Source organism: Rutidosis leptorrhynchoides, chromosome 4 (genome assembly GCF_046630445.1).
Source record: "Rutidosis leptorrhynchoides isolate AG116_Rl617_1_P2 chromosome 4, CSIRO_AGI_Rlap_v1, whole genome shotgun sequence".
Taxonomy (NCBI): Eukaryota; Viridiplantae; Streptophyta; class Magnoliopsida; order Asterales; family Asteraceae; genus Rutidosis; species Rutidosis leptorrhynchoides.
The window spans coordinates 155818380-155827473 of record NC_092336.1 but is presented as its reverse complement, the minus strand read 5'-3'; the positions used below and the strand labels follow the sequence as shown (position 1 = coordinate 155827473).

General features: G+C 34.0%; 1 protein-coding gene across 1 annotated transcript; it reads left to right on the top strand.

Annotated features, from left to right (window-relative positions):
• Positions 1–247: 247 nt before the first annotated feature.
• LOC139840318 (uncharacterized) lies at positions 248–2753 on the top strand. The gene is made up of 7 exons (XM_071830585.1): positions 248–941; positions 1416–1581; positions 1669–1745; positions 1869–1908; positions 2016–2070; positions 2186–2255; positions 2368–2753. Exons 1-7 carry the CDS (start codon positions 417–419, stop codon positions 2578–2580), a joined length of 1146 nt encoding a protein of 381 aa, XP_071686686.1. The 5' UTR covers positions 248–416; the 3' UTR covers positions 2581–2753.
• Positions 2754–9094: the final 6341 nt, after the last annotated feature.

Here is a 9094-nt window from a genome sequence, read left to right as displayed (position 1 = left end):
ATGTGATGAATCATGCAAGATAAATAAAGTTTCTTAAAATAAGACAATATATATACTGGTATACCGAAAGAAGAATAATAATTTTTTTGGATAAATTTAAAATAAATTGGAATCAACGTCTTGATAGACCAATGGGAAATTGATTATTATTTTTATACTCTAGAAGCCAATAGTATATAGGAGTATATAAAGTTTCCATTGTGCTCACAATATAGTTGCCTGATCTTTTTCAGCATTACAAAAAAAAAATAAAAAAAATAAAAAATTTCTAGCAAACCCATAATTGGTTTCTTCTAAATTTTATTTTCTTGATATTCTTCGTACTCTTTTCACTAATCTTGATCGATTTCATGAAGTTTTCGTGCTAAACGCTACAAATTTTGACCCAAAAAACTCTTTATTTTTGTACTGAAAGAATGAATACTATGAGGATTGGTTCTAACCATGAAACAGTTTACAATCTTAAAACTAGAGATTTTGGTGCACAACAACATCAACAACCATGGCAAGCTGGAATTATTTTACCCTCCGATATCGTTAACCATCAAGAACAACTAGATCATCAACAACAGATGATAAATTATAGTAGAAAAGAAACACCATCTTGTAGTAAAACGATCATGGAACAAATCGGTTCACCATCTTCTGCACTTTGGGCAACTGAAAGATACTTGGGCTTTTCACAAAACGGCGTTACTAGATCTTTTAACGAAGATAACGATGTTTCATCTGTACCCCAGATGAGATTTGATCAATTTATACCATCTAATGAAAATGGATACTTTAGTTCTTATGATAGATCACAAAGAATGAGATGTGGGAGTGTATCTGAAAAGGATAAACTTAGGGAGCTAAAACGAAAATTACTTGAAGAAACTGAATTTTCGGATTGGAGACAATCAAAATCCACTATTTGTTATGATGGAAAACAAGATCTTGGTGTAAGTTTTTTTTTTTTTTTATACATTCTTTTTCAGAATTTGATTATAATTAGCATGTTTTTATTTGTTGCAATATCTATTATGATTCGGTTTGTACTTGTTGATATTTGAATCTGTTTATTTATATACAGGGGCGAAGATGGTATGGGGCAGGGGGCGGGCGCCCCTGGTGGATTTTTTTTTTTCAGTGTAAAAATTTTGGATTTTTCGACTTTGCTCCCGGTGGATATTTTTTTTTGCCCCCAAACCTACATATTTTGCCTCAAAACCTTCAAATTTTGCCCCAAATTCTCCAACTTTTGCTCCAAAATCTTCAAATTTTGCCCCAAAATCTCCAACTTTTGCCCAAAAATATTCAAATTTTGTCTAAAAAAATTGCTACGGTTAAAAAATTTTTTTTTGCCCCCGGTGAAAAAAAATCATAGTTTCGCCTCTGTTTATATAATTAATTTTTTGCCAAAAAAATTGCTGCAGGCGCAATATGGGGAATCTAGACAAGTGACTCGACCCTCTTCGGGTCAACTTTTGGTCAACTGTGAAAATACTGGAAACGTTGTTCCAAGTAAAACGCGAATAAGATGGACTCAAGATCTCCATGATCGATTTGTAGAGTGTGTGACTCTCTTAGGTGGTGCTGAAAGTAAGTACTTTTTGTATAATGACCTTTTTACCCTTTACACGTATTTGAATTTTCGTTAATCTCATTGTTTTTGGTCACTTTTTACAGAGGCGACGCCAAAGGCAATACTGAAGTTAATGGACTCGGAAGGGTTGACAATCTTTCATGTGAAAAGTCATTTGCAGGTATTATTATTATTAGTTATACTAAATTTTAAGGTTTTTTTTTTTTTTTTTTTAATTCTTTATTCTTTACTTCATTTTTCTAAATTTTATTTTCTAATTGATCTTATATTGATTGATTGACAGAAATACAGGATAGCCAAGTACTTACCTGAATCTACTAAAGGTACATGAAACATTGTTAAATTATTGGTCTTTCTAGATGTTTTTGTTGTTAATGTGAGTTTGATGCTTTAAAAATGTAACCTGATCATGTTTTTACTTTCTCTGTAGGAAATTCTGAAAAGAGAACTACTACGGATACCATATCGCAGATTGAAAATATAACGTATGTTTAGATTCTTTTGGTCTGAAAGTTAAATTATTTTCGTTATCTTTTTACTTTCATCACTTCAATCGACACGTATCAAGTCTTAACCTTATAGTTTGACTATTTTTGTCAGTGGGATGCAATTTAAGGATGCACTGCAAATGCAACTTGCTGTACAGAGGCAACTTCATGAGCAACTTGAGGTACATTTTAGTTTAGTTCTCGAATTATTAATGACAAATTTAAAGTTCCAAAATCAGTTATTATGACCTTAAAAGTCAAAGTTTGACCAGTTAACTTTGCTCTTGATATTAGATACAAAGAAACTTACAGTTGAGAATAGAAGAACAAGCAAAACAGCTAAAGAAGATGTTTGATCAGCATCAACAACAAAAAGCTAATAAATCCGAGATTTCAGAAATGACATCTTCACACGATGATCATCTGTCTACAAATTTTGATGGTGATGAGATTTTAAATATCGAAGATGATTCTGAAGATACCATTTTTCCATCCAAAATAAGTTAGATTTCCTTCAAGACACTTCAGATTTTTAGAAATCTTGCAGATGATCAAGACAACAGCATTTTGTGAATCAATTTTGAAATCATGAATGTAAAGCCCGGTTTATACTTGATAGCTATACTGTTATCTCGTGTACAAATAAAATCCGATAATAAATAAAAATATTGAAATTTACTTTAGAAGGATCCAAATTTTCATTCAACATATGAAGTTATTGCCATTTCAATTCCAGGTTTGTTGTAATCTTCGATGGTTTGATGATAATGTTGTTGAAATAAGCGCCAGAAGATAACTTTAAAATGTTAGTGTTATATAAGTGTATATATTATATTATATATACACAAACATAAAAATGTTCCCACATTGCGAAATTATCTTCCCACATTGCGAAATTATCTTCCAGAGACTGAGTAAACTGAGTCGGTTTACATATACATACAGAAGATGTTTCGCAATGTAAACTGTTCAGTTTATACCTGGCAAACGGGTCAGATTGGGTTTATTTGGGTAACGGATAATATATGATTGGTCAGTTTAACTGACCAAATTATTAAGACTTGTTCCTGCATTCAGGACTATGTACTAAAAACTATTTCCCAAACAATAGTGTCCAACAAAGAAGGACGAAAGATGCTAACGACAATTATGACACAACTAATGATAGCGATGCACTTAGTAACTGTTGGAAAAATGATCTGATGAGTCAAAGTGTTTTGCAGGAGTTAGAGTCTGGAGTCCTAGAGTCTGAAGTTGCAGATTCTGATAAAGTCAACGTTTTGATTACTTGATGATTAAGCTATGAAAAATTCTGGAGATTTGTTTAAATATTAAGAAGATTGTGTTTTGATTCTGTGTTATCTCTAGAAGATAAACTTTGCATTGTTTAGAATATTTGTTAGTTTTAAGTTTATCTTTTCCTAAGTTTTAGTCAAGTAGTTTAGGAAACCAAATCTTCAAGATTTGGTTTAACTCTGTATAAATAGGGCTACGGTTTATCATTGTATAGCACCCTTTTGCACGATTAACATTATCTTTCTTATATCTTCATATCGTGTTCTCTCAATTATTGTTCTTATAATTCATATTTACTATTCAATTGAGAGTCTGGTGTTCATAGTTCAAATACTGTGAACTTATAACTGGTATCAGAGCGGGAAAGGTGTAAATCCAACTTGGTAATCTTTTAAAACGATCCATATATTGATCAAGATGTCTACCAGTACCATTCCAACCCCAGTTATGGCTGGAAAAGGTGTGCCAATATTCGATGGCACAGACTTTGCAACATGGAAACTGAAAGTTCTTTGGTTTCTGGGTTCCATTCATGAAGATGCTGAGCAAGTCCTCACAACAGGACCTATTATACCTGGTGCAATGGTTGAAGCTGTTCCTGCCACAGATACTGTTGCTGCACAACCTGCTTATTTTCGTGAAACTCCAAGAGATAGATGGACTGAAGCACAAGCCATAAAATTCAAGCTTGATAGCAAGATAAGGAGTATTATAGGCAATGCTGTTACTGTTCCAATTCTAAGAAAGGTCAGCCATGTCAAGACTGCTAAAGCTATGTGGGATCTTTTGCTTAATGACTATGAAGGAGTCACAGTTGTTAAGACTCAAAAGAAAAAGAATCTGATAAGGTGTTATGAAAACTTTGCTGCTCAGCCGAAAGAATCTTTGAGTGATCTCCATTCAAGATTTCAGGTTCTAATTAATGATCTTGGAAGTGTTGGCGTAGAGAAAACACAACAGGTATTGTGTCAAAAGTTCATTGAATTGTTGCCTTCAAATTTTGAGTCTGTGATTACATCCATGGTAATCAGTGAGAAGATAGACAACTATGAATTAAGTGAGCTGTTTGGTATACTATCAAATTTTGAAGAAACACAATTAAAGAACAAGATTAATGCTAAGAAGGTTGTTAAAGATCCAGAAGCTGCATTGGTGGCTACCACAAAGAAGAATAAGCAATTATTCTCCAGTTATTCTAGCAAGGTTGAATCTGAAAGTGATGAAACTTCTGATGATGATAGTGATTCTGATGAAGATGAGGAGATTCAAGATCTGGAAGGGCAGGTGGCTCTTTTGACACAAAGGATTGAGCAGAAAAGGTTTGGTTATAAGAAAGGTAAAGGTAAGAGTACTTTTGATCCAAAGAAAGCTAAATGTTTTAAGTGTGGAAAGATAGGTCACATAGCTGCAGATTGCTGGTCTAAGAGTGAAGGAGGTTCAAATACCAACAAGTCTGTTGACAAGGCAAGAAAGTATAAGCTCAAGTACATGAAGTTGAAGAGTGAAGCAGAAAAGTCAAAGAACAAAGATCAGGAGAAGGCTTTGTACACAGAAGCATGGGAGGATGAAGATTCATCATCTGATGAGGAAGAGGATAAGTGTCTTATGGCTATAACTGAAAGGGATAGTGGTTCTAGCAAGTTTGAGAAAGATTTGAAAGCTATTGAAAAGATGGATAAAGACTCTACTTGTAGTAAAGTTTCTGCCTATAAGGTACAAAATTTTGTAAGCTATCTTGATAATGAAAAAGTGAGAATGTTTCAGTATTTGTTACTTGACTTTAAGTGGTGTTTAGAAGATATTGATAGGTTAAGAACACAAATTTTTTATCTTAAAAACACCATCGAAAACAAAGATGCTGAAATTAAAGAGTTAAAAGAATGTGAGGCAGAACTTGACACCTATAAAATGGCATACACAGAAGAAACAAAAAGGCTAAATACTGAATTAGGAAGATCAGTTAAAAGGTCAAAATATTATGAAACAATTTGTAAATCTTGGTGTGTGTCTTCCAAAAAGAATTCTGATGCTATTGCCAAACAAATTCCAAATGATGTCAAGGCTATACTAGGTGAAAACTACATATTAAACAATAATGTGGAAGTTGATCCTAGTGTATTCAAACCTGACATTTTACCTGACACTTTTGTAAAATTTGATGGTGACAAAAAGATTTTAACTAATGCATTTGTAAGATCATTAGATCCTGTTGAACCCTCAGAGACTATAATACTAGAATGCAGAAATCCACTAGAGTCTGAACTCTTGAAATCTTCAGACTCTAACAGTTTAGTCTCTAAAAGTGAAAGTGTATGTTCTGACCTAGAGTCTGACTCCCAAGAGTCAAGTAGCAAAAGTGATTCTGAATCATCCTCTGATAGTGACACTTGTCCAGATCCAATAAGGTCAACTAAAAGAAGGTCAAAACAAGCAAAGACTATCCAAAAACTCAAAAGGAAAATTTCAAAACTCAATGAAAAAATCAAGAGTCAAGAAAAACCTTTAGTTAAAAGAGCATCTTGTTTTCCTGAGAAAATTGAAAAGGTATGGAAACCTAAAGTTTGTGAAAATGTTTTGAAAACAGTTAAGGACAAGTTGATTTGGATTGGGGACAAAGCTTTTGTTTGGAGAGTGAAGAGCACTCCAACTGAACCCACTGAAAAGTGGGTTCCCCTTAAAAACTAATCATTTTCTTTTGTTTTGTGTCTTGTGTAGCAGGGTAATTTGTGGTATTTGGACAGTGGCTGCTCAAGACACATGACTGGATGCAAATAGCATCTTGTAGGGTTTGTAGAAGAAAAAGGTCCTTCTGTAAGATATGGTGATAATTCGGTTGCAAAGACTATTGGTTATGGTACTGTTAAAGCTGGAAGTGTTTCATTTAAGAAAGTTGCTTTAGTTGAAGGGTTGAAGCATAATCTGCTAAATGTGAGTCAGATTGCTGATGAAGATTGTGAGATTAGAATAAGAAAGAAAGCTGGTATTATTTATGATCCAAAAGGAAGGCCAACACTTGTAGCTTGGAGAGTTCAAAATGTGTACATGCTGGATTTAGATTCTGTTGATACTGGAATTGAAACTTGTTTGTATTCTCAGACTGTTCCTGAACTTAATTGGCTTTGGCATAAAAGGTTATCTCATCTCAATTTCAAAAATATTAATGAACTTTCCAAAAAGAAGCTTGTTAGAGGGTTGCCTCAACAACCTTTCAAGAAAGATAAACCTTGTTCTGCTTGCATTATGGGTAAACAAACCAAAACAAAGTTTCCCTCAAAAACCCTAGCTACTATTAGTGATCCATTTCATATGCTTCACATGAATCTATTTGGTCCAATGAACACTAGTAGTTTGGGTGGGAAAAGATATACTTTGGTAATTGTTGATGAGTATTCTAGGTTTACCTGGGTTATTTTCTTAGCTGCAAAAAGTGATGCTCCTGAAGAAATCATTAATTTGATCAAGAGAGAACAGGTTCAAAAAGGTGTTCTTGTTAAGCAATTGAGAAGTGATCATGGCACTGAGTTCAAAAATGTTACTTTAATTGACTTTTGTGAAGAGTCTGGAATTGGTCAAAATTTCTCTGCTGTTAGAACTCCACAACAAAATGGAGTTGCTGAAAGAAGAAATAGAACACTTATTGAAGCAGCCAGAACTATGCTATGCCAATCAAATGTTACACTCAGATTCTGGGCAGAAGCTGTTAATACAGCTTGTTATACTCAAAACAGGTCCTTGATTGTGAAGAAACATGGCAAAACTTCCTATGAGCTATTTCATAAAAAGATACCTACTATTCATTACTTCCATGTATTTGGATGTAAGTGCTATATTTTGAATCAAAGAGATCAGCTTGAAAAGATGAGGCCAAAATCTGATGAAGGTGTGTTCATGGGATATTCTTCTGTTTCTAAAGCTTTTAGAGTATTTAATAAGAGAAGAATGAAGATTGAAGAATCCATTAATGTTTCTTTTGATGATAGTTCTATTGAAATGGATCAGTCATCTAGTTCTGAGCATTCTGCACTTGGTGAATTGTCAAATTTAATTTCTGGTAACAGTGTTCAGACTCTGGATTCAGAGTCTGAGTCAGATGAACCTCATTCTTCTGGATTGAAAAATGATTCTGCAGATAATTCTCATACAGAAGAAGTTCAACAAGAAGATGAGCCTGTTGTTATTCAAGAAGGTGATCAATCACCTAATAACACCTTGGTTCCTGTTGTTCCTATCAGAAAATCTTCTAGAATCATAGTTCCTCCAAAGCATCTTGAAGATTATGTTGTAGATCCTGCTGGTTTGCCTAAACCTGGTTCTTCTCAGACACCTGTATCTGACTTTGCCATTGCAAACTATTATTTCTTTTCTAATTTTCTTTCACTCATTGAACCCAAAGAAGTAGATGAAGCATTGGCTGACAATGATTGGGTTGAAGCTATGACTGAAGAGTTGACAGAGTTTGAAAGGAATGATGTATGGGAGTTGGTTCCAAAACCTGATGGTAAAACTGCAATTGGTACTAAATGGGTTTACAGAAACACGGTTGACAAAGATGGTATTGTGGTTAGGAATAAAGCAAGGTTAGTGGCTCAAGGGTATAGACAAGAAGAAAGTAGAGACTATGATGAGACATTTGCTCCTGTTGCTAGAATTGAAGCTATTAGATTGTTTCTGGCATATGCTTCAGATAAAGATTTTGTGGTGTTCCAAATGGATGTAAAGAGTGCTTTTCTAAATGGTAAATTGCAAGAAGATGTTTATGTGAAGCAACCTCCTGGTTTCAAGAGTAAGAAGTTTCCCAAGCATGACTTCAAGTTGAAGAAAGCTTTGTATGGTCTGAAGCAAGCTCCCAGAGCCTGGTATGATACTTTGTCAACATTTCTTCTAGAAAAGAAAATTTCTAGAGGGGCTATTGACAAAACTTTATTCATCAAAAAGGAGAAAGGTGATGTGTTACTTGTTCAAATTTATGTTGATGACATTATTTTTGGGTCTACTAATCCACTTTTGAGAAAATGGTTTTCAGACATAATGTCTAAAGAATATAGAATGAGTAATTTATGTATTCTAAACTATTTTCTTGGACTACAAATAAAGCAGAGTCATGAGGGTATTTTTATTAACCAAAGTAATTACATTTCTGATATGTTAACTAAATATGGTTTTAAAAATTGCTCCTCTTTAAGAACTCCAATGAGTGTTTCTGAAAAACTTGATAAAGATGAGTCTGGAAAACCCACTTGTCAATCAACCTATACAGGTATGATTGGATCTTTGTTATATTTAACTGCTAGTAGACCTGATATAATGTTTGCTACATGTATGTGTGCACGTTATCAGTCAGATCCTAAGGAGTCTCATTATAAAGCCGTGAAAAGAATTTTTAGGTACTTAAAAGGTACCCCTAACCTGGGTCTTTGGTATGCTAAAGACTCAGGGTTTGATCTAATTGGTTACACAGATGCAGACTATGCAGGTTGTAAGTTAGACAGAAAAAGCACTTCTGGTGGGTGTCAATTATTAGGTGGAAAATTGGTGAGCTGGTCCAGTAAAAAGCAAAATTCAGTGGCCACTTCCACAGCAGAAGCTGAATATGTTGCTGCAGGAAGTTGTTGTGCTCAATTACTTTGGATGCAACATCAACTTTTGGATTTTGGGTTAACATTAACCAAAACTCCAATAATGTGTGATAATGAGAGTGCTATTGCTATTACAGAGAATCCAGTGT